The sequence below is a fragment of the Henckelia pumila genome, unplaced genomic scaffold, assembly GCF_033568475.1.
Source record: "Henckelia pumila isolate YLH828 unplaced genomic scaffold, ASM3356847v2 CTG_525:::fragment_3, whole genome shotgun sequence".
Taxonomy (NCBI): domain Eukaryota; kingdom Viridiplantae; phylum Streptophyta; class Magnoliopsida; order Lamiales; family Gesneriaceae; genus Henckelia; species Henckelia pumila.
This window is the reverse complement of record NW_027331857.1, coordinates 3,822,669-3,848,971: the sequence shown is the minus strand read 5'-3', so window position 1 is coordinate 3,848,971 and position 26,303 is coordinate 3,822,669. Positions and strand designations below refer to the sequence as shown.

The 26,303-nt window shown below is 37.8% G+C and overlaps 2 protein-coding genes across 4 annotated transcripts; one reads left to right on the top strand and one right to left on the bottom strand.

Annotated features, from left to right (window-relative positions):
* The first annotated feature begins 1,751 nt into the window (after positions 1-1,751).
* On the top strand, positions 1,752-5,109 carry LOC140873224 (zinc finger BED domain-containing protein DAYSLEEPER-like). 3 transcript variants are annotated; one of them, XM_073276267.1, is made up of 2 exons: positions 1,752-1,882; positions 2,757-5,109. In XM_073276267.1, exon 2 carries the CDS (start codon positions 2,786-2,788, stop codon positions 4,886-4,888), a length of 2,103 nt encoding a protein of 700 aa, XP_073132368.1. In that variant the 5' UTR covers positions 1,752-1,882; positions 2,757-2,785; the 3' UTR covers positions 4,889-5,109. The 3 variants fall into 3 exon arrangements, with proteins under 3 accessions (XP_073132368.1, XP_073132369.1, XP_073132370.1); XM_073276268.1 differs by having other exon boundaries at positions 1,822-1,928; XM_073276269.1 differs by having other exon boundaries at positions 1,865-1,935.
* Positions 5,110-5,245: 136 nt separating this feature from the next.
* LOC140873159 (probable galactinol--sucrose galactosyltransferase 6) lies at positions 5,246-9,394 on the bottom strand. Its single transcript, XM_073276162.1, has 5 exons — positions 9,278-9,394; positions 7,689-9,058; positions 6,710-6,919; positions 6,388-6,522; positions 5,246-6,202 (listed from the first exon to the last, which is right to left on the bottom strand). The coding sequence occupies exons 2-5, from the start codon at positions 9,023-9,025 to the stop codon at positions 5,536-5,538; spliced, it is 2,349 nt and encodes a 782-aa protein (XP_073132263.1). The 5' UTR covers positions 9,026-9,058; positions 9,278-9,394; the 3' UTR covers positions 5,246-5,535.
* Positions 9,395-26,303: the final 16,909 nt, after the last annotated feature.

Genomic DNA, 26,303 nt, shown 5'->3' with positions numbered 1-26,303 from the left:
TATATATCATTCGACCATTCCAACATCGTGCCGAAACAATACACTTTGGGCCCGTTCGGTAGGCTGATAACTCCAGGATTGATTTGCAAGCCCAAGTTTGTCTTAATTTTTGAGCTTAGATAAACATATGGATTGATAGAAATATACTGTAGTAGTTAGACAATGAATCTAACATTTTTGCCAATGATTAATTTTGTTCATATGATTACACACCATCATTTACCATACTACCCCTTCAATATAATAATAAATAATAAAATCACAACTTATTCATGAAGGGGTGGATGAGAGAATTGAGGGAAGTAAGGGTATTTTGGTCATGACATAAAAAATATATTAATCAATCCCACTAATATATAACACACCAAAAATAATTTTAACTATAAAATACAAATATAATCTTCTCAGGGCCGATCCTAACAATTTTTGGGTTTGAGTCTAACTTTGAAAAGAGGCCCTTAAATTATAATGTGCGTTCATATTATTTTAGACTAATAACAAATTTTTCGATTTAAACAATGTGCAATAGTCAAAATATTTCTATTTTAATTGAGAGATGAGATCAAATATGTACAAAGTGATTATTATAAAACAACTCGTCTGACAATTTAGAGCTAGCAATATTGATCAAATTGTTCAGGAATTTTTTTCAATTAATAGCATAACCAATTCATTCAATCTTTTCTTATGACATGATTTATTGAGAAAATGTTTTGAAGAGCTTTAAATTTGAGAAATTTTGTTTTGCTTTTACAACAAAAAGATTTTATAAGCAATATGAGCATTTGAGAAATATCCATCTATTTTTTTCAAGTAATTCACTACATCCATTGCCGATTTTGTTTCTTTTGGTAATGAGAATTTCAAGAATGTCAACTTCGAAAATAAATCATCCTCATTAATATCAGAACAACCCCTATGAGTCAGAAAATATGTTTTTATATTGGTCCAATTACACTACTATATAATAAATTTAGGAAATAAAAAAGATTTTTTGTTTATATTGGGCATCAGAAAAATAATTTATATTTGAAAAAAATTATCAAGAGACCTATGAATAATAAACTTCATAAATAAATTTATCAATAGGCCCATAAAAAAAATTTATATTAGGCAGTAGGCAAAGAAAAATAATTTATGGTGATATGAATGAAAAAAGCCCAAGAATAATAAATTTATATTGAATCAATTTACACTTTTATATAATATTTTTTTTTTCAAAATTATGGGCCCAAAAAAAATATGGGTCCGACGACTCTTATGTGCCTCCAAATAGGAACGGCTTCTTTTATCAACAATTTATCAATCAATTATTTAATCATTTAGTTATCTCATCCTCCTATCAAACGGAGCCGAAAAACGAGATTAGAGACGGAGCCAAAAAAATTCAATTAGATGATAGCCAAAATGATTTTTATCCGATGATGAGATGGTATAGCTAAATAGTTTATAGAAATTTGACATGGTTGCAAGATAATATATATACCTATGACTTAGTAGATTCCAAAGTGTGTGGGCTAAACATAGGAGAAGGTGGGCTGTATCATAATAAACCAACAAATAATTTTTTTTTTTTGAGTTTTATTAAAGATGTGGCAAAAGTCAAATGGACCTCAAAGTCCAATATCCAATCAATTCAGTTTAACTTTGCAACCGTTGAGTTAACGGAATAAACCTCCACAGTCCACACACCCCAAAAAACTACGGGTCCAATTCGATCGGCTCGAGCCCAATTGACTGATGTTCTCTATCTGAAACCTAGATTCGGCCCTCTTTCTTTCTCTCTCTATCTCTCTCTCTCTCTCTGGGAGCTGGAATTCGGTGATTCCGAGGAATAGAGTGCTGGAATTGATCTGGTCTCTCGAAAACTGTCGTTTCACTGGTATTTTTTTTCCCCATGACGCCTTCCATTGGTCATTTGTTCTATTGTTCGCTGTGATTCTCCTTTCTTTTCTTTTTTATTATTCTGAGGTAATTTTGATACAATGCTGAATATCCGTGATTTCGTGCCTAGTTTTCAGGATATTTATGTTTGAGAAATTAATTAAGTGGATCATCTGGTTCTGTTTGAATCCCGTGGTTTCGGAAACGCTAGATTTGCTTCGTGCCATGGTTTATTATGGTGGTTGACTTTCTTTACAGAGTCGGCGAGTATTAAATATCAGTTCTGCCCTTTTATTTATTTATTTATTTTTTGATAATTGTGGATTTTGATATTTTATTTAATTTTTTTAAAGGATATTTTATTATTAAAAAATGGTTATAAGGTTATTTCATATCTTGAGTATGAAACTATGAATCAATTTCAACCTATATTTTTAGTTTTAATTTAGTGAAATTAAATATCCACAAACTTTTGTAATGTAATTATTAAAATTATAACGGTGCTCTGCAACTCTCTTCTGAATACAAGGGTGCTTGAGATTTTGATTGAATCTGTGTAGCCAGTAGCCCTATGAATACTATATTTATACTTCCAATTTTTCACTAATGTAATATTGTATGAAAACTTTCATGAAAATAAGTACAAATTCTTTAATTTGAGGAAGATTTTTCATGTGAAGCTTGTGTTTTTGTTTATTTCTTTCCCTTTCAATATTTTTTTTTGGGGGAGGGGAGCTCACTTTAATGATGGCTCGTTTGGACCTTGCTAGTTTCAACTCCTAGACACCCTTTGTGCCATTTTCAGCAGCTATGATTTGTCTTGAATTTATGTTGGCAAATGGCAAGGGCTTGACCTATTTTCATTATTGCAGATAATTTGGTGAGTTGAAATTTTCTCAAAATGGAGGTGGATACCAGGAAGCCTGTCCTGAATTACGTGCCTGTTACTATGAAACCACGGCATATTGATTCCAAATTGCAGCTCGACATGATGGAGATTCAACCTGACATCAAGGAGACACCCCCGAATAATTTCGAAACACAGCCTCCAAGTCATCGAAAAAAGAAGTCTACCGTTTGGGAACACTTCACTATTGAAACAGTCCGTGATGGTTGCAGAAGGGCATATTGTAAGATATGCAAACAGTCCTTTGCACACAGCACGGGGTCTAAGGTAGCTGGAACAAGTCATCTTAAACGTCACCTTGCCAAAGGTTCTTGTTCAGTTGCCCTATATAGTCAGGAGAAAAATCAGTCGACCCGGAAGAGCGCACTTTCAAAGATCAGCAGTTATTCTGCAACCCTGAAGCAACGCTACCACACAGCCAGTGTTCCTGATGTGGTAATTAATTCTGATCGTTTTCGACGCGAGCTTGCTAGTATGATTATTATGCATGAGTACCCGATCCACATGGTGGAGCATTCTGGTTTTGTGGCATTTACTCAGAATATACAGCCTCGATTTGATTCAGTGAGCTTGAATACGGTTCAAGGTGATTGTGTGGCATTTTATCTAAGGGAAAAGAATAACATCCAAAAGGTGATTGACAGGATGCCAGGGCGTGTTTGCCTTATGCTGGATTTATGGTCAGCATGCCGAAATATGGGTTACATGTTTGTGACCGGGCAATTCATTGATGGTGATTGGAAGCTTCAAAGGAAACTTCTTAATGTTATAATGGAACCATATCCAGATTCAGACACGGCTTTCAGCCACTCTGTTGCTGCATGCCTATCCGACTGGAGTATGGACGGTAAATTATTTTCGGTAACTATCAATCAACCGCTGAACAATTTCTCAGTTGATAAATTGACAACTATGCTCTCTGTTAGGAACCCCTTATTGCTTCATGGCCAGTTGTTGGTTCAAAGTTGTCTTGCTCGTATTTTAAGCAGCATGGTCCAAGATGCATTAACTTCTCTGCAAGGCACGGTGAAGAAAGTTCGAGATAGTGTAAAGTACGTGAAACTTTCAGAATTGCACGGGGACAAGTTTCTTGATCTCAAGCAACAGCTTCAATTGCCTAGTGCCAAGTCTCTTGCTGTTGACAACCGAACAAAATGGAGCACGACTTACACAATGCTTTTGACCGCCTTAGAATTAAGGGAAATCTTCTCTTGCTTGGCTGCTTTGGACCCCGATTACAAGAACTTCCCGTCTATGGAAGATTGGAAGCATATAGAGACCCTCTGTACTTGTATAAAGCCACTCTTTGAAACTGCAAATCTTCTTGCCACAGGAGAAAGTCTCACAACAAACTTGTTCTTCCATGAAGTTTGGAAGATTCAATTGGAGTTGGCACGTGCAGCTACAATTGAAGATCCACTCATCATTAGCCTTACAAAATCAATGCAAGAGAAATTTGAGAACTACTGGAACAGCAGCTGGATTGTTCTAGCAATAGCTGTAGTTATGGATCCCAGGTTCAAAATGAAACTAGTGGAATTTAGTTTTTCAAAAAAGTACGGTGAAGAGGCTGCCTTTTATATAAAAACTATTGAGGACAGTATCCACGAGCTTTTTCTCGAATATGTCTCTCTGCCTGTGCCTCTAACGCCTGCTTATGTTGAAGAAGCAAATGGGGTTACTGTGAAACTAGAGGATCCTCATGGAATAGGAATCTCAAGCAGCGGTCTTGCTCTTACAGAATTCGATGTTTATATCATGGAGACGACTAGCCAGCAGTCAAAGTGCGAGTTGGATCGGTATTTGCAGGAGTCCGTTTCGCCGCGTGTCGATGAATTTGATGTTTTAGGCTGGTGGAAAGTGAACTGTATGAAATACCCCACTCTTTCAAAAATGGCTTGTGATGTCTTGTCTATTTCGGTTTGTACTGTTCCTGCTTCATCAGTATTTGATACTAAGAAGAATGAGATGGATAGTTACAGAAGTTCTTTACGACCTGAGACGCTGGAGGCTCTTGTATGTGCAAAGAATTGGCTTCAACCGCAGCAGAAAGCAGAAACTCCTGCCCCCCTAGTTAAAATGGAAGTTCCTACATAGACTCGAGACACTATTTTTAGATGAGTCATGCTGGAGAGTAATTCGTAACAACCTTTTTAGGATATGATAACATGATAACGATTCTTATGGTTAGATCTCAAGATTGAATATAATCAATTGACATTTATATTTTTTTCTAGAATGTTATTTGGTTAGACCCATTTATTGATGTAAAGCAAGTTACAAAGAATGACATTATACTTGTATAATATATTGTTCGATAAAACAGTAGGTTTTTTTTAGTTGTTTTACTGCTCTTTTCTTCTTCTTTTTGGTGCCATCGCTGTTTTAATTAGGCCGCCATCCTCATTTACCTTACAAACATATTATCGTAACTACAATGTGAAATGCATTTAATCAAAACAGCAACACTTTTATTACATTGAAATTTCATAATTTCACAGATACAGTGGTAGCCAACTCATAATTCTACGATACAAGCATCCTCCGGTAGGAATAATGTAGCAGAAAGAGGCCATTTCGAAGATTTTATTTTAGTTCTTTTTATGTAAACGTACATCTAAATCCTGAGAAACCAACTGTCAACCACTGGACTAGTTCGGCGAAAGAGACCATTCATTCGATTTCAAAGTTCAGAGCCCCCATGATCAAGCATCATCATACCCATCGACACTCTGCGGCTAAGTTCACAGTTCAATCTCAACGTGATGAACCTTTTGATCATCTGGAGGCATATCGGTCAGGTTCAGTGCCACCAAGCCGGAGGCTGCATCATATTCGAAATCGACCACAGACGATCCAACACCGCACTTTCTAGGCTTAGCCGACGAGTAGGCACCAAAACGTCCACGACCCTTTACCTCCATGGCAACAACTGCCACAACCTCAGAGCTCAAGTTCTCCACTCTCCCTCCGACCCCGCTCTCGTGTTCAACCAGCTGTGCACCGGTGTTGACCTCGTATTTCACCTCGTCTATTGCTCCACCGCCATTGAACATGTCAATGAGCCCCAATGGTGCAAAGTTGAATCCAGGTGCTAGTACTTTAATAGGTGTGACCGTGAAAAGTTCATGCTCCAAGACCTTAAGAGAGATCGGCATGGCAATGTTATACGGTAGGCAGGTGACTGTACCGGCTCGGTGCGAATACAAGGCTACATCCCCATTCCAGTTGGAGTCGAGGGCAACTTCAGATATGAGATGGACATCACGGCCCCGGACATAACCTGTGATTGCTTCAGGTTTAGTTTGGTGGAATGTGTTCTTTCTTTCAACACTGTTCCACGCTGCACCTTGGCAATTGTATACTCCAAGTACTCCTGTATGTTTGTTTATGTTCCATATCTTCAAGAGGCTGGAAAAAGAAAATGTCGTCATCAGTACTGTTGCTATAATCGGGGAATTAAAAACTGTTGGAAAGATAAAAGTATTAACATATAACAAATTCAGCATATTCTGATCAAAATCGACCAGAAGATTAAGCATTGATTCAACATCATGCAACATAGACACCAAGCTAGCAATTGAAGAAGTTCTCACCTAACTCCATCACGAGATGGATCAGAAAACAAGCAATCCTTCGTGGGCCGACCAGGTAAACGAGCTCGAAGAATCGAGCCATCAGGTAAGATAAGCTTCTTAAGAAGATCAAAGTTGTGTTTCCCAGGTGCATCACTGTTAGAAAAGGACATTATCTCAGTACTTAATGCAAATTCAAGAATATGACACCTTCATTAGGCTAGGATTTGTACAAAAATAACACACAAAATTTTGAAGTATTTTGTCAGTTGACCCTCGCCACCTACTGGATTTTCCCCTAGTTAACATGTAGATGGAATAGAGGATATGGGCAGTCATGCACCTCACGTAGACAGGTCCGCCGCTGATCGCCCTAGCCGACCCATGGTACTCGGCTGCCGGGTGGAAAGAATGGAACATATCCCAGTCAGGTAACATGATGTCTCCAATGAAAACAGTGTTGTATGCAACGGCAGCAATGTGGATCGTGTGTGATACCGGATCACGAGGGTAGAAATCATCTGATGCTCTCACGACAGCAGTTTGTTTTGAGCTGTTTTGCCAATCAACATCACAATAATTTCAAAAGTCAAGAACAATTTATATAGTTAACTAATGTTCAACCACAAATGCATTTCCACATAAGTTTGTTCCACATCCATTGGCTAAATAGCCTGGGAGTTTAACATTTAGACAAGGGCAAACCTCCCCTCTTAAGCTAGCTTTTGAACTTGAGTTAGGTAAGAGTCACATTTCTTAACATAGTATCAGAGCCCAAGTTCCGACCCTGGCCCAGTTTCGCTGCATGTGTTGGACTACCCATAGTTGGGTCACCCGTCCCATCACGCTCCAGTTGTTTTTGGGCGTGAGAGGGGTGTGTTAGTTTGTCCTACATCGGTTGTGTCTCATTTCTTAACAATCATCTCATCCTCTCAGGACAGCAGTTTGTTTTGAGCTGTTTTGCCAATCACCATCACAATAATTTCAAAAGTCAAAGAACAATTTATATAGTTAACTGATGTTCAACCACAAATGCATATCCAGTAAGTGGTCTCCTGATCAATTCACGCGCATATAGGTCAAGAAATGCTTGTAAAGAGTACTATAAGCTACTGGTTTGATTTCATCACCCTGTATAATCTTTTTCTTAGATTATCTGATCAATTTTTTGGGCTTTTTTTTTTTTTTTTTTGCGTTGCAACAGGATATATAGTTCTTGGCACAATATCTTAGTGTATCTCACTAGAGCACTAAAACTAATGTAAAAAGCAAGTGAATGGATAAGAATATCAAGAATCTTCAAATCAGATTCAGAGGCATACCAGTAAAAAGATTCAAGATTGTGGCTCATGCAGGCGATGATCTCATTCCCAGCGAAATTCCTCGCCACCGAAGCATCAAGAGCTTGATGATACTGCCTTGTCAACTCAACTCTACCTCCATTTCCAGCACCAAGAGTCTCCAATATACACTGAGCATCCACTTTCACCCCATCCACCCCAGCCGACGCCAAATAGCTATGCAACTCATTGTAAAACTTGTAAACATTCTTTGGATTCACCAAACCCAACCCTTGCAATGCGATGGCGTCGGTTTTCCATCCGGGTTCGTTCTCCATCACACCCTTGCACAAGTTCGGATATATCATAGCCGAATCATACTCCTCCATCTCCTTCACTCCTGGCCTCACACCGCCCCAATATCCTGTGATCGCGTGCCACACATATACATATTTCAATCCATGCTTTTGTTTAGCTATGTCAACGATATTCTTGATCCCCATGGCGGGATCCTCCTTGTTTTGGAACTTATTGTTTTCTTTGATTCCGGTTAGTCTCAAAAGCTTTGGTTGCTTCACTTGTGATGCTTCTTCTTCTTCTACTACTTCTTGTGTGATCTTATCCTCGTCGCCTCCGACTAACTGCCAGCCATCGTCGATTATAACGAATTTCGGAGGTGTCCCACCAGCCTCAAGACTCTCGAGACCGGCCTCCACACCTTCTTGAGTCACCTCTTGGTAAAAAGCATCCCAAGTACACCATCCAAAGTAGTCCACGATTTGAGGCAATTTCTTCTCTTGTCTCAACTTAAATGTTCCAAGATGGAGTTTCACAGCCGTGATCGCCTCGTGTATGGCTCGAAACGGATCGGTACCAGCACTAATATACAGCGAATGGGTGAAATTGGACGCCAAGATCTGATTATCCCCACTCTCCAAGCACAATTCTAGCTTATCCCCCTCACTACCCTGCAGACAAGCTTTAAATGGCCCTTCGATCAAAGGCAAAAATACTGTGTAAACAATCTTATTTTCTTCATCCCCATCAACATCCGACTCCAAATGGGATCCATCCTTAGTTTCCACCAGCAAAAACTGCGTCTCCAACGGAATATCACGCCCTTTATCTCCCATTCTCTGTGCCATCCACCACAACTTGAACCTGAAGCACGCCAAGAACCGCACGTCGCGCAATGTCCCCAGAGACACCACGTGACGGCTGCTGTCCTGGTCGAAAACCACCCCCAAGAACAGCCCCTCCACCGGCCCCGCCGCCGCGCCGGAGGTGGCGATCACATTCTCCGGCACGTTGTCTAGTATGGTCCTGTCTTTTACAACAAGCTTCTGATCCACGATACGAACTCCGGGCTTGATCGTCATCTGGGATTCCTCTTCTTCTTCTACCTAACAACCCTGTAACAAGAAAAAATTCCCACGTTAAAATCAGAAAAACATAGCAAGCTTTGGAGCTCCATGTAACGGTACGATGAAAATCATTCTGCCCAATTACAAACATCAGACACTTGCTAGCTAGCTGAACTTCGAACACAAGTACAGAAGATGAATGAGTATATATACAATATAGACAGAATTAATATCTAAAATGCCGAAAAAATTAATCATGTGACGTACCTAATTTTCAGCAAGTATGTGGTTAGGTGGAGAAAAAGCCGTTCAAGCTAGAGAGAAGGATTTCTCTTCCGTCAAAGAGGAAGAAAATGAGAAATGATAGCAATTCATAGATGCTAAATGCGAATATTTATAGAGGTTTCAAAATTACAGCATGTGACTCTCTCCCTCTCTGTAAATTTCTTGCATAATTTCTATGATGTACGTAGTGTGACAAGCTGCAGTCGATACCGTGTCTTTTTGCATGTCTTGAGTGTTCATAAATATTTAAGAATAATTATCTATGAAGGGTAATTTTTGTTATTTTCAAATCAATGTTTTTTTTTTTCATATTTTTTTATTAGTAGTGAACTAGTGACGTCTCATCTAAAAATTTACGAATAATACCAATAATTATTGATTGTTTTTTCGAAAATTATATTTTTGAGTCGTAGTGAACTAGTGATCAATAATTGGGTTAATTTATTATGTAAATAATTTAATAATTGTGAATCACGAATCACGTGTGACATGATAACAGTCACAAGTTCTTTTGTGAGATTAAATCCGTGGTCCATATTTGTAATAGAAAAATAAATATTTTTAATATTAACAATAATATTTTTTGAATGAGTTAGACTCGATGATATGATCTTATAATAATTTTTTAATTTTATTGTTCTTAATCCATGTGCTTTCTAAAAACAATCTCAAACATTCGCTTGTTTCTTTGATATTTTCTCCACTCCTCGTTTGGGTGAGGGGTATTTTTTTTTTTATGCTAAATCTTATAATTAAGAATCTCTCGTGATTTCATTAATAATACAAGTTTTATCGTTAAAAAAAAATCTCAAATACTACCTTACATCCAATACGAACAAGACTCTGTTATCGATTGAAAATGTGCATATATATGTAATGCGTAATTTTGTATGTCTACATACTTATAAAAATTAAAAACTAAGTTTATCATTATTTTTGTATTTTTACTATTTTAGTTATTTAAGTTGTCAAATTTTTGTGTGTCCTTAACAAAATTTTGTTAAAAAAAGCTAAAAATTTATTCTTAAAATCTCTCCCAAACTATACATTAATCATTTTTCAAATGATGAGTTTATGTAATACGTATGTAGAATGCATTGTAGTGACATCTACATAATGATGTGTGTTGGGATCGGTTCAGAGGGTAGAGGGGGGGGGGGTGTGAATACACTCTGAAACTTTTCTTCTTTCTTTTCAAAATGATCAAGTGAAGTTTAGTTCACTTAATCTGTTTTCTCAACTTCTAAAACGGTTTGAACAACTTAAATAGTGCGGAAATAGTTCAGAGGTTTTAGTGATGCAAAGTTTAGAACACAATGTATGAGCAATATGTAAGATAAATAGCAGTAAAGACTAAGGCACGATTTTTGGAAGTTCGAAGGCTTAATCCTTCTACGTCTCCCCTTCTTCCACTTAGGAAGGAATTCACTAGAAGACTTTGGTTATTACAACATCTTGCAATACACCCACTTCAGACTTAGGACTTATCCAATGCCTAATCCGAAACTCCTAGATTTACACAGATAAGATTCTCAGTTCTTATCAGACTGGTGGAAGCTTTCAGAGTAGCTTCAAGTCTCTTCAATAATGAGTATAGTTTGGTTGAGCTTCTCAAACTGCAGAGCGGTCGAGAGGCTTGGAAACCCTAGGATGATCCTTGAAGATCAGATATGTAAACTGTAGGCGAGGGTAGGGGTGGGCAATCGGATCGGGTAGTTCGGGTCCCGACCCGACCCGAAACCGATCGGATACGAAAATCGGGTTGTTCGGTTTTTTAATCGGGTTCGGGTAGTAACCGAACCAGACTATTATTAAGTCGGTTCGGTTTCGGGTAGCAAACTGCTACCCGAATTACCCGATCGGGTACCCGACTATCCGATTTTTATTACTTTATTTAAAAATATAAAAATTAATTGGGCTATTGGTTTGGACTTTTATTATGAGGCCCATTATTTTAGTACAAAATATGCATGATTTGGTGAATGAGGGAAGGGACTGTGTCCTTATTCTTTCATGAGAGAAAGTTTGTATTTATTTTGATTATTTTTATTTTTTAAAAATTAATTTTTTTGTTTTTTTTAAAAAACTAGGTTACCCGAACCCGAACCCGACCCGAACCCGACTTAATCGGTTACCCGAAGAGTCGGGTACCCGATGTTATCGGTTCAGTTTCGGGTAGTATAAAATACTACCCGACTAATCGGGTACCCGACCCGAACTACCCGAAACCCGAACTACCCGACCCGTGCCCACCCCTAGGCGAGGGTTTATTTGAGCAGCAAGTGAATGATCTTGTAAGTGTGCTCAAGTATTGCTTCAGTATATCAGATGAGGACTTCTGATAGTATTCAAGTGATTGAGTTGATTGAGATTTTTCGTGTTGCTTGTCTTCTTGTCACTTCTTGAGCAATCTTCCCTTTATATAGGTCAATCATCAACGTCTTTATTTTGAACGTTCTGATGCTGCATTGAATGCACATTTAATGCTTCATAAATGCATTGATGATTTTACATGAAGATCGTACACTTCTTTAAATGCAGACAACTTCCAGGGTCCAAAACTGGTATAAACGGTCGAATGCTTTATCTGTAGCCATTCTGCGTTTTTGCCATTTTAGTGCAACCTGTTGTCTCGATGCAAGAGTCAACAGATCTTCTGATACGCCGGTTCTGCTTTTGATAAAGATTTTGCAATGAACGTCTTGTCACAAGTACTTGTCTTGAGATATTTTGATAAGCAGTTGGCACTCTACCGGTAGATAGATTTATCCTCTGCTGGTTTGAATAACCAGTTGATAGGCTTGTGACTGCAACCGGTCGAGAGACAAAGGCGGTTGACAAGCTTTCGGTAGATAACTTGAAGGGTTTAGACGGTTGCGGTAGGAGTTGTAGTAGATTTCTGAAATACAAAAGATTGGTAGCACATTCCTATACAATGAGTTGTTTGTTATCACCAAAATGTCGGATTCAACAATTTCCCTCTTTTTGGTGATGACAAAACTTAAGTGCTCCAAGAACAATATGAAAGCATTAAAATGAACTTCATTGAGAGAATGAATTTCATTAATTACAATAAGCATTCTTATTACATCTACTGAAGAAAAACAAAATGAGATACAGCTACGATAAGTAAAGAAGAGACAAGTTGTTCATCTTTTGAACCAACTGGCTCCTCCTGACCTATCGCCTTCTCTTCTTCTTCTGTCGGCTTCTTCCTCACGTCTTCTTGCCTCTGCTGCTATTCGTTGCTCTTCTTCCCCCTTTTTGGCATCACCTTGGTTGAGTCGAAGGATGATCTCGGTGAGTTGAGTGCCAAGGCAGGCTTGCATAGTATCAATTTTTGCATCTAGTTGAGCAAGTAGAGTAGCTTGCATAGTGTCCATCCGATCATTCAACTGCCTATGAAGGCGGTTTTCGGATCTGACAACTTGTTCGGAGACGGTAGAGAGCGTTTTGATTTGAGTGCGATGATGGGCAGTGATCTCTTTGGACAGATGAGCAAGGTCTCGAGACACGGTCTCAAAATGCCGAATCATCGTCTGGCGTGAATTGTCAACCTATAAGGATGAGTTTGTGATGTCTTGTGAGAAGGATCGAACTGTTTGCATAAGCTCATGAAGCCTATTTATCAAAGTGTGATCCAGAGCTGCGGCCATGGCTTCAATTAATGAGTCATCAGTCTGAAGCATTTGACTCTGTGGGTCATTCCTTGGTGAAACCGGGCCAGACTCAAGATGATGTGGTGCTGGTGATCTGGCTGGAGAGCTAGCTGATGGACCTTCCAATAGTGGTACAGTTGGAGATGTAGGAGTCTCGACTGCAGCCAAGATGGTTGGTGTAGTAGCAGGATCAGCACTCGGTTCATCCATTAGGAGATCTTCCACAAACTTTTCAGTAGATGGAGACGGTTGAAGTGCTGGGTCAGCTTCAGTCACTGGCTGTTCTGGAGGTGCAAGTGATACAATAGTGCTTGGTATCTCTGTTGGGGGCACTACTGCTTCACTGCTGCAAGGAGCCTCTGTCACAGAGGTGACAGGAATCTCTTTTTCAATCACTTCGAAAGAATCTTGTGGACGACTGGGAGAGGTGTGAACGGTCGTCGCTGGAGATGAGTGAGCAGTCACAGCTGCTTTCGGTTGAATTACTGCTTGGACTGCGGTTGAGGCGGGGTCGACCGATGAAGATGCGCCCACAATCGATCCTAGAGCAGATGACTGAAACAGGTCAGCAGTGATGAGACCGGTCAGAATCCCATCTGAAAGAGTAAGAGCAGAGACGTCTTCTTCACCCTGATCTTGGGTAAGAAAAGTCTTCATCATCACCTATGCTTCCAGTCCATAAGCCTGTAAACAAGCTGCTGAAGCTGTCGTTTTTACGTTGTTAAGAGCTTGGAGGTGCTGAAGTAGTTGAGTGATTTGACGTAGACTATTCTGTAGTCCAGTCAAAATCACAAAGTCATCGGCGGCGGTAGTACTCTTGGATTTGAAGTTCTTGACACGCTCATTAATCAACAGAGATAACAGGCTTCCTCGAAGCTTCAAGTCGATGAGCTGTCTTCTTCCCAGAGCCTCCACGATGTCTTCAGTGTCAGCAAAAAGAAGCATCTTTTGCTCAATAACATTCAGAGCTTTCCACTTAGGAAATATTTGAGCAAGCGTCAGGTGAGTACGGGAATGATGCCATCTGTCAAAGCGCTGTAGGTGACGCTTGTTAGTGCGGAGAACATGAGAGATGATCAAGTTGAGCTCCACAGTAGCTGCTGGTTAAGCCTTAGGTGAGTAGATCATCACACCTTTCCCTTTGTCCTTAGGATCAGCGAGAGTGACCTTTGGAGTTGATGAGGCACCTTTCCTGATTATCACACCCTTGGTAGGACGTGGAGCAGTAGTAGCAGCAGTGGTAGTAGTCTCAACCGTTGGCAGAATTGGTGTTGGAACGGTAGGAGCAAGTCCAGAAAGGGACTTTAACTTCTTGTGCTGCCTCTTCTTCTCGCCTGCAGGCGTGGATGACACGGCTGCTTTGGAGACAGAAGGAGATGACTTGCTGAAGGCTTGAATCAGTGGAACGTTCTCACGTGATTCGTCTTCAGAGTCAGACTCTATGATAAGTTGACGCTTGGCAGATTTCTTGGTATGGGCTGGTTTGGCCGCTACCGGAACTGTTGAAAGCGGTTGAGTGACAGCAACAACACTTGCGGTTGAAGGCAGAGTGTCGACCGCAACCTCTATCTTGTTCAGAAATTTGAAGATTGTAGACTTGTTGAGCCATTTGGTGGGATGCAGAGGCTCAGTCTTGGAGAAGTCTACTCCAAAGACGCTCAAGATGTGGCAAATTTGCAGAGCAAATCCCTCGGATTGCCCTTTTCCCCTGATCATTTCACATAAGGTAGTGAACAATATGTCTGACCAGTTGATGTTGATTTTGGAGGCGATACAAGCCATGTATTGGAATTTCTCCATCGTCACCTTGTCGTATGATCCAGCCTTGGCAAGAAGATTTTTGGCCACGATGTTGGTCAATAGCCTGAATGGAGCTTTAAGAGATGTCTTCTGAGCCGGCAGTTTGATCGGAGCATCAGTGGTTGAGAACTCCTTCAACCAGTATGAGCAGTTACCATCGGGAAGATCCGCGCATTTTGTCAAACCCCTGGAGGGCAGATCAAATGTGCTGGCGAAGAACTTTTGATTGAAGGAGTAGGACTCTATCCGGATCAAGCATTTGACAGTCCCATGCTCGATTTGAGCGGTTGCAAAGAACTCCTTCAATACAGGAAGATCGCAGATGGCGCTGCTTCCCAGAAACTTCTTTAGTCCAGAGGCTTCAAGCATGGTGAAGACCTCAGTGATTCCTGCATTGTTTGCCTCAATAACGGAATCAAAGTTGATTGCAAGGCAAGTCTTCTGGATCGACATGATAGCTGTAGATAAGAACTCGAGCAGAGAGTAAGCAAAAGCTTGATAGTAATACGATAGAACTTTTAATGCAATATGAAGCTTTAGCAACGGTGAAAGGTTGATATACGAGTGTAAAGAAGTATATATAGGAACCTATGGGCCATAGGGTGACGTCATGAAAAATATTTTTGAAATTCAAAAAGTTTTGAAGAGTATAATCACCGCGCCCAATTAATGTCATTTGGTTCAAAGCACAAAGCTGCTAGTACGGAGCCTGTCAGAGACTAGCTAAAGGCGGATGATATGCCAACATTTATGGCAATGTAACAGCTAAGCTATTAACGTCACACTGGCAATCATTCTCCCTAAAAACATGCATACTAACTTAGATCTACTAAGCCAAGAATATTTCGAAAATATGAAAACTTAGCGTCCGGTAAAGGCTTGGTGAATATGTCTGCTGCTTGCTGATCGGTAGAGATGTATTCCAGCCTGATTTCCTTCTTTAAGACATGATCTCGGATAAAGTGATGCCTGACATCAATGTGCTTTGTCCTAGAGTGCATCACTGGATTGTGAGTGATGGCTATGGCACTTGTATTGTCACAGTAGATTGGAGCTTCACTCGACCGGATTCCATAATCATTAAGCTGCTGTTGAATCCAGAGTATTTGAGCACAACAGCTGCCAGCAGCAAGGTATTCTGCTTCGACGGTCGAGGTAGCAATTGATGTCTGCTTCTTACTTGACCACGAAATTAGTCTATCTCCAAGGAATTGACATGTGCCACTTGTACTTTTGCGATCAATTCTACAACCTGCATAATCTGCATCTAAATAGCCAATAAGATTAAGATTTGAATCTTTGGGATACCAAAGACCCACATTAGTAGTTCCTTTAATATATTTAATTATTCGTTTGGCGACAATGAAATGAGATTGCTTAGGTGCTGCTTGAAATCTAGCACATAAACAAACTGAATACATGATATCCGGTCGACTGGCAGTCAAATAAAGCAATGAGCCAATAAGGCCTCGATACATTGTTACCTCGACCGGGATTCCCCCTTCATCTTTATCAAGCTTGATTGATGTACTCATGGGGGTAGATACAGTTGAGCACTGTTCCATTCCAAACTTCTTTACCAATTCCTTGGCATACTTGGATTGATTGATAAATATTCCAGTTTCAATTTGCTTTACTTGCAATCCAAGAAAGAAGTTTAGCTCGCCCATCATGCTCATTTCAAATTTCTCCTGCATCATCTTAGAGAACTTTGAGCACAACTTGGGGTTAGTTGACCCAAATATAATGTCATCAACATAAATTTGTACTAGTAACACATGATTACCTTTTACAAATTTAAACAAGGTCTTATCGACCGTTCCAATTTGGAAATCATGTTCCAGTAAAAATTTTAGTAATGTATCATATCATGCACGCGGTGCTTGTTTTAATCCATAGAGGGCTTTGTCAAGTTTATAGATATATTGAGGATGAGTAGGATTGACAAAACCTGGTGGTTGTTCAACGTACACCTCTTCTTGAAGTAGACCATTGAGGAATGCAGACTTGACATCCATTTGATAAACTTTAAAGTCCTTGAAAGCTGCATAGGCAAGAAAGATGCGGATTGCTTCTAGTCTTGCAACTGGCGCGAAGGATTCCTCAAAGTCTATGCCTTCTTCTTGTCTGAATCCTTGGGCAACAAGTCGAGCTTTGTTACGCACAACAGTGCCATGTTCATTGAGCTTGTTACGAAACACCCATCTAGTTCCAATCACATTTTGATTTTCCGGTCGAGGAACTAGATGCCAAACATTGTTGCGGGTGAATTGATTCAACTCTTCTTGCATAACTTCAATCCAGCTGGCATCTGATAGAGCTTCATCTATCTTCTTGGGCTCTACCTGAGATATGAAAGCTGCATGCAAGAATTCATTAATCATTTGACCACGTGTTTTTCGAGGAGCAGAAGGGTCACCTATGACCAACCCAGGTGGATGATCTTTGTTGCACCTAAAATAATTCCCTAAAGGGTTGTCATCAATTGGTTGATGAACGTCCTCGTTTACTGGATCATTATTGGCAGGAGGATCGTTATCAACTGATGGATCCTCTTCTGGCCTTGTTTGATCACACACGGTAGAGGGAACTGGATCATCCTTCTTTGGAGGATATGGATCACTGTCACTCTCTTCCTGTAGATTTGTGTTTTCCAGTCTATGACTCAGATCATTTATGCTCCCTTGAGTTTGTTCTGTACAAAGAGTAGATTCATCAAAAACAACATGAATGGTTTCCTCGACCGTTAGTGATCTTTGATTGAACACTCGATAAGCTCTGCTAACGGCTGAGTAACCAATAAAATTTCCTTCGTCTGCTTTGGAATCGAAGGCTGTCAAATGATTTTTGCCATTGTTGTGGATAAAGCATTTGCACCCAAAAATTTTGAAGTAAGAAATATCAGGTTTTGTGCCATTCCAGATCTCATATGGAGTTTTGTTAAATCGTTTATTAATCATAGATCTGTTTTGAGTATAACAAGCTGTGTTAACTGCTTCTGCCCAAAGCCTTTGAGAAATATTTGAATCAGCAATCATAGTTCTGGCTGCTTCTTTTAAAGTACGGTTCCTTCTTTCAGCCACCTCATTTTGCTGTGGGGATCTAGCAGCTGACAGCTCATGCTTGATTCCCTGATCATCTAGATAAGTCATAAGAGTGGTGTTTAAAAACTCAGTCCCTCTATCACTCCTGATTCTATCTATCACAGTAGATTGTTCATTTTGCAAGCGTTTAAAAAGCTTAATCAGGTGAGGTGCAGCTTGATCTTTTGAAGAGAGAAAGATGACCCAGGTAAATCGAGAAAAGTCATCTAAAACAACAAGAGCATATCTCATTCCCCCTATGCTTCTTACTGGTATATGACCAAATAGGTCCATGTGAAGTAAATCTAAACATTTGTAAGAAGACATACACCCTTTATTTTTAAAGGTTGCTCTCACCTGCTTTCCTAGTTGACAAGCAGGACAAACTTTGTCCTTTATAAAATCTCCTTCAGGCAGACCAGAAACCAAATCATGCTTCCTCAAGTTAGAAATAGACTTAAAATTTAGATGATTTAACCGCTTATGCCACAACCAATGTTTATCATGATGAGCAGTAAGACAAGTAGGTGAAGAAATATGTGAGCAAGACCAGTTTACCTTGTAGGTGTTTAGGTCTCTTACACCGGTCATAAGAGTCTCACCTTTGTCATTTTTGATGATGCAAGTGTTTTTGTGAAACTCGACTGAATGATCATTGTCACATAGTTGACTAATAATTATCAAATTATAGCACAGTTTGTCAACAAGCAACACATCTTTAATAATGATGTTACCATGGATAATCTTACCCTTACCCACGGTTTTACCTTTGGAGTTGTCTCCAAAGCTGATCTTTGGTCCTTTGCACAACACCACTTCTGTTAAAAGTTCTGGATTCCCTGTCATGTGCCGTGAGCAACCACTATCTAAGTACCAGGTAGTGTCCTTGATAGAAGTGGTCTTCTCGCCCGTTTGGACTTTTAGTACCTTCAAAAAGTGAAGAACTTTTGGTACCCATATCTAGTAGGGTCCAGGTCGGATTAGCCCTTTCGGGACCCACACCTGAAACACCCTTACAGGTTTGCCCGTGTGTGTGTCCAGAAATCTGTGCGGTCGATAAACAGTAAATGTGTGTGCTTGTGAGGTTGCTGTGTGCTGCTTGCCTTTTTGATCTTTATCAGTTAGCCTGTACCTCTTTTGAACTGGCCTGCAATTAAAGTACTGGTAAGGCTTCTCCTTTGACCATCTTCTCTTAGAGTAGTTAGACTCATTCCATGGCCTTTCGAAATTAGATTGGTTTCCCTTTCTTCTTTCATTAGGTTTTGGTTTGACCCAAGTTCCTCTTTGATTGGAGATCTGGGGATCCACATATCCCAGCCCTCTATGCTTAGAGCTTCGTTCGTTAGATACTTTCTGATTTTTGTCAAAGCTGCACTCATCATGTTCATATATCATGCTGGACCTGACAAATCTTATTTTGTTAAGATTGCCTTTGTCCAGGCTTGACTGAATACAAGATTCCATAGACTGTTAATTTGTTCCAAACCCTAGACCGGTTTTGTCATGTGCCGGTCTTTGGATTTCCTGAATCTTGTCAATGGTTACAGAAGATTTATTCCAAGCCTTAATTATTTCAAGTAGTTTTTTGTTCTCAGTCAAGGTTGCTTGGAACACTCTTTTCAAGGTGTCATTCTCAGTAGCCAGTAGACTTAGCTTGACCTTAAGACCATCAAGCTCTTTTCGCTGCATGCAGCTTGATTCGCTTGACTTATCTTTTAGGTCAGATCTTTCTGCCTTTACCTCCTCGAATTCCTTGGATAATGCTTTGTATTCATTAGCCATTTCGTGTAAAGCAGTAACTAGATCACTGTGAGTAAATTCAGGTGAACCAAAGTCAAATACCTCCTCAGCTTCTTCTTCGATGTCAGCCATGAGGCATTCCACCTTTTCATCTTCGCTGTCATCTGAAGAGCTTCCGGTATCGGGGTTGTCAGAGTCAGATTCAGCCCACTTGCTTTTGCTTTCGTCTGCTACTAGAACCCTTTGGTCTCTACCTTTTCTAAACGTCCTCTTGTCCTCCTTGCCCCTTCTTCTTTCGAAGACTTGCTTCTGATCATTGCTCTTAGGCTTGGTGCAATCTGCAATGAAATGGCCTGGCTTGCCACAGTTAAAACAAGTGGGACCATCGTCTGTATGGTCCGATTTATGATAATTTTTAAATTTAGAATTGTTTTTACGCATAAATCTACCAAATTTCTTGACAAAGAGTGTCATGACTTCGTTGCTGATTTGCTCAGCTGATCTCTTTGGAGCTTCCTCGACCGGTGGACGCATCACCGTTGAGGTTAAGGCCTTGGTTGGTTGAGAGTTATATGGTCCATCTTCTGTCCTCATGTTGAGCTCGAACTCGTAGGCTTTGAGATCTGCAAAGAGATCATGCAGTTCAACCTTGCTTAAGTCTTTTGACTCCCTCATGGCCACTGTCTTGATTTCCCATTCTTTGGGCAAAGCTCTCATAACCTTCACAGCAATTTCACGGTTAGTATAAGTTTTTCCTAAAGCAATAAGGTCACAAATGATACTACTAAACCGTTCATCAAATTCAGCCATGGTTTCCCCTGGCTTCATTTTGGCATTGTCATATTTTTGAATGGCCATGGTGAGCTTGTTTTCCTTGGTCTGGTCATTTCCTTCACACAGCTGAGTGAGCTTCTCCCAAATCTCCTTTGCTGTGGAGCATGACTTGATTTTGCTGAACATGTTCTTGTCCAGTGTTTTGTATAGGATGTCCCGGGCCACATTGTCAAGATTGGCCTTCTTTTTGTCCTCAGTAGTCCACTCAGCTCTTGGTTTCTCAATCATTTGTCCTGCACCATCGTTAGAGCTGGGTTGACCTTCATGATTTTGATGGGACCGTCTGTTATGACATATAGCATGTCATCGTCCTGTGCTGCAAGATGTGCCTGCAAGCGAATTTTTCAGTCATCATAATCTTCTTTAGAAAACATAGGAATTTTGTTGAAATAAGTCATGATTTTAAAACTTTAGATCAGCAGTTGAGAAAGGAACCCTCTCTGATACCACTTGTTGGGATCGGTTCAGAGGGTAGAAGGGGGGGTGAATACACTCTGAAACTTTTCTTCTTTCTTTTCAAAATAATCAAGTGAAGTTTAGTTCACTTAATCTGTTTTCTCAACTTCTAAAACGGTTTGAACAACTTAAATAGTGCGGAAATAGTTCAGAGGTTTTAGTGATGCAAAGTTTAGAACACAATGTATGAGCAATATGTAAGATAAATAGCAGTAAAGCTAAGGCACGATTTTTGGAAGTTCGAAGGCTTAATCCTTCTACGTCTCCCCTTCTTCCACTTAGGAAGGAATTCACTAGAAGACTTTGGTTATTACAACGTCTTGCAATACACCCACTTCAGACTTAGGACTTATCCAATGCCTAATCCGAAACTCCTAGATTTACACAGATAAGATTCTTAGTTCTTATCAGACTGGTGGAAGCTTTCAGAGTAGCTTCAAGTCTCTTCAATAATGAGTATAGTTCGGTTGAGCTTCTCAAACTGCAGAGCGGTCGAGAGGCTTGGAAATCCTAGGATGATCCTTGAAGATCAGATATGTAAACTGTAGGCGAGGGTTTATTTGAGCAGCAAGTGAATGATCTTGTAAGTGTGCTCAAGTATTGCTTCAGTATATCAGATGAGGACTTCTGATAGTATTCAAGTGATTGAGTTGATTGAGATTTTTCGTGTTGCTTGTCTTCTTGTCACTTCTTGAGCAATCTTCCCTTTATATAGGTCAATCATCAACGTCTTTATTTTGAACGTTCTGATGCTGCATTGAATGCACATTTAATGCTTCATAAATGCATTGATGATTCTGCATGAAGATCGTACACTTCTTTAAATGCAGACAACTTCCAGGGTCCAAAACTGGTATAAACGGTCGAATGCTTTATCTGTAGCCATTCTGCGTTTTTGCCATTTTAGTGCAACCTGTTGTCTCGATGCAAGAGTCAACAGATCTTCTGATACGCCGGTTCTGCTTTTGATAAAGATTTTGCAATGAACGTCTTGTCACAAGTACTTGTCTTGAGATATCTTGATAAGCACTTGGCACTCTACCGGTAGATAGATTTATCCTCTGCTGGTTTGAATAACCAGTTGATAGGCTTGTGACTGCAACCGATCGAGAGACAAAGGCGGTTGACAAGCTTCCGGTAGATAACTTGAAGGGTTTAAACGGTTGCGGTAGGAGTTGTAGTAGATTCCTGGAATACAAAAGATTGGTAGCACATTCCTATACAATGAGTTGTTGTTTGTTATCACCAAAATGTCGGATTCAACAATGTGTGTTGTGTCAAAATGATTAAAATAATTAAATATTGAGATATACATGTCTAAAATTAAAATTTAACAATATAGAATTATAGATAACCGAAATCGCAGAAGAAAATATACAAAACAAAAAATGTGGTTTTCTCTAAAGTTTAATGGTATGTTTGTAGAAGTGCTTTTAAACATATTTTTAGTGTTTTATAAAAGCATAAATTTAAAATATGCGTTTGAACGAGATATTTTTTAAAAATATTTGAAATATATATTTTATAAAAAAATAGTATTCTCCTAATATATATTTTAAAAAACAATTGAGATGCACTTTTTTACATATATTTTTAGAATTGAAAGCAAATAATAGAAATCAAAGCATATTACTTTTACATCGTAAATTTTTTTTTAATAAAATAGTTGTTCAAACGCATATTTATTATTAAAAAATTTTACAAAAATTTTATAAAAAATTTTGAAAAAACATTTTTGTAAAAACGTAGTATAAATATTTATTGAAAAGGAGCCTAAAATATGAATTTTTTATGATAATTTAATTAATGCAACAAAATAGGCAGGTCAGACGTCAGTAATCTCAGATATTGTTATTCAAAAAATGAGAAATTGTCATAAAAATGATATTAAAAAAATAGATATCATCCAATTTAGCCAGGTAATCCTCGAATAAAAAATTTAAAAACGATTACGTGGTAAAGAATATGGATTGGTTTACATTACATAATTATTCATCTGGATTTGTGCCAAATTTATGAAGCTTTTTGTCCAAAGTACCTTTGGTGCTATAAAATATGTTTTTAAAAAAATTAGGACAGGAACCTGCACTGATCACCTAATTAAATTCAATTATTGAGGGTAAACGCACGGCCTAAATTTTTTGGAGGATTTAACAAATTTATCTGAAAAAATAAAATTTATTTAAAATTTTAAATTAATTCAAGAATACATAAACACAAAAATTCATATGAAACGATTTTATTCGATCAATTTTTTAAGATAGATATCCTACCTAACTCGTGAAAAAATGTTTTTTTAATGTCAAAAATATTATTTTTAATTATAAATAAAATCGGATAGACATACATATAGATTTACGAGAGCGTCTTCCAAGTTCCAAAAGACCTACTCATTTGAATAATGGAAAAATAATAACCATCTGATTTCTTTATGAAAGTTGAATATGTATACATCATCATGTTTAGGTCGGATTTTAACTTTGGATCCTTGAAATTTTATGTTACAATATAATATTATTGATTCCCTTATAAAGTAATTAAAAAGTTGATAAAAACATGTCCACTTTTTATGGTAATAAATTATCAAAATAAGTTCTCAATCATACCTTAAAACTTTTAAATTAAAATTCAATACCTATAGAGTATATTAGAAAGAAAAAACATTAATTATTCATGTAAATTTTTTTTGAAGAAAATATAATCAAATGGTTTCTAGCATAAACAATAATATATGTGCATATTATAATTATAATACGAGGCAAAAATAACGTCAATAGATCATAACTAGTCGTTCATTGATGTTGATATAATTAATGTTTGTTTTAATCCAATTATGTGGAGAAGAGACAATTTTATTAATCAAGTGTTATAAATAGTTCCCAAAACACGTGTCAAAAATGAAACGAAAACGAATTAGATTAATTATTTTTGTATGCGAGTTACGTACTGCTGCGGAAAATTATCACTAAATCCGCAGATTTAATTTATTTTTAATATGTATAATATTAATATTTCAAAGAAATATACGTAAAACATAATTAAATTAAATATTAATAAAGGCAATGATGATGATTGTCGAGATAAAGCAACATGTCTCCTCCAGGTTGCAAAAAGCAAAATAGTGCAGTCAAATTTTGCCTGCTCGCCCGCTATTTATTTATTTTTTTAATTTTTGTAAATTTTAATTCGATTTAACGAGAAAATAATGACGAGTTTCATTCGATATACATTGAATAAATGATTCATTTTATAATTTGGTAGATATTAAGCTGGTATATCAATCAACTCTTATAAATAGGTTGATTGAACCAAAAATTGGACCATGCCTTGATTTCTACAAAATAAACTCCATGAATTAATAAAACAATGAGTACATAGATTATTTACCAGAATATTAGATTGAAAGTTTATTTGGAGCCGACAAGATAAATTACAGTTCGATTTGATTGCCCCTTGTACCACACATATATGATATGTCTCGATGGAGTGTCTCTTCTCCTTTTTCTTTTCTATTTTTTTATCACGACTTTAGTTTCAAGAAGCATAATTACGGAAAATTGATCGATGAAATTGTTTTTTTAGAAAAAAAAAAAAAAAAAATTCTTGTAAAAAGAAAACAAAAATTAGCGAACCAAAGTCATCGATTAATGAAATGTTACTAATAAAGTCATGAATCATGACATTTGTTATGTTACTAATAAAGTCATGAATCATGACATTTGTTTGATTCACTCCGGTTTAATTTTGGGTCTCAGTACATTAACTTGTCGAATTTTGACTTTAATGTATTTACATTAATTATTTTTTTATTATTACCGAATTGCTCACATGGTGCTGGATATGTGACAATTCTTATAGTCATGTCATTTTTTTTATGGTGAATTAAGTCAGCAGACAAAAAACAAAAACAAAATAGATAATGTTAGTGCACCAGAACTCAAAATCTCAAGATTTAATTGATTAAAAAAATAGTTATCTCTCCTTAAAAAAAGATGGGTAGAAGAAACTTTAATTTACCACGTGTATTTTGATGAAAATACGTACTGATCAATGAAATAAATGGATGAAACCAACGAAATGTAGGTAGATATATATGTTTGGATGGAGGCATGGAGCTAGCTTATCTTCAGTTCTTCACTCCAACATTTAATGTTAAATCATTGGCGTATCATGTGAGTATTGTCTGATGAATCAGGTCCCTCAACAATGGACATGACCATATATATTATTTCGAGATACATCCCAAGATCTATATTTATATATAGACCCACCATAAGCAAATAGAGCTTTTATCTCGAATATACATATATATGCAGGATTTTTGTTTTTTTAGAGCTTTTGGATTGACCTAAATCTGGTCGAATGCGGATTTGACGTCAGTTCATGGTCTCTTCGTGAGATTTTTGGGAACTCGTGGTAGGTTATGTTAATTTATTTATATTAATCGACGAAATTTATATGAAAATCGTATTGAACAATCGTTGTTGAGCTGTTATTTGATCTTAATAAACTGTGAAGTTAGAGGGGAGATGATGTTTTTTCAAATTTCACTATTAGAGTCGATAATTTTTAAGAAAAAAATTCAATCTCAAATTTGTGGACTACCCACAGTGAGTTACGGTTCTCTAAATTTCTTTGAATTTTTGGGTTGAGTGTGAATTTTATGAGTTCTTTGAACTTTCAATTCTAGAGGAACAATAATTGTAAGGATTCTGTACATGATCAAGGTACAAAAAAATGATGGTTGAATATGCTAGGGTACAAGTTCTTTAAGGCTGACGTCACTCCTCGAGATCATAATATATAAGTTGTATTTGTTTTTTATTTTTAAATAATGTTGTATTTGTTACCAACCCATGTTTAACGTAGTTGAAATTTTTATGGATTATTATATACTAATTGTCACATAAACACCATGTGTGTGTAACTTAATAAAAGCCTCACGGTTATTCATAGAAAAAAGCCATGAAAATGATCAAGGATAACAGTTTTTTTTATTCAAGAAATCAAGTACATTTTTTAAAAAAAAATATGAACGTGGATAAAGCAAAACACCGAATGACAACCTGAAAATCGTGTGAAAAAGGATGAAAATCCATCTCTTAAATTATAAAAGAACAATAAAATTTTGGCCAAACTTTTCCCCTGCGTCAAATATGAAATATATAACCATATTAGCTCCACTAAGAGCTGGCAAAAGAAATATAGTTTGAAGTTTGATTTATAATGAAAATGTTTAAAGTAAATTTTTTTTTTTAAAAGTGGCTATACCGGGGAAAAAAAATGTGCCGAAAGGGAAAGAAAAGTTGGGGGTTTGAAATTGAAATGTTGTTTTATCCTTTGTAACTTGGTAGATTTAGCTATTAATTGTAGGGGTAATTTTGTAATATCTATTAAAAGTATAAAAATTAGTTTTCCTAAGGCACTAATGCATTA

Coding starts and splice junctions, on each gene's coding strand:
- LOC140873159 (XM_073276162.1), bottom strand. CDS start 9,025: ATGACGATCAAGCCCGGAGTTCGTATCGTGGATCAGAAGCTTGTTGTA. Junction 6,920..7,688: donor AATCTTGAATCTTTTTACTG/GTATGCCTCTGA, acceptor TTGGCAAAACAG/CTCAAAACAAACTGCTGTCG. Junction 6,203..6,387: donor CCATCTCGTGATGGAGTTAG/GTGAGAACTTCT, acceptor TTCTTTTTCCAG/CCTCTTGAAGATATGGAACA.
- LOC140873224 (XM_073276267.1), top strand. CDS start 2,786: ATGGAGGTGGATACCAGGAAGCCTGTCCTGAATTACGTGCCTGTTACT.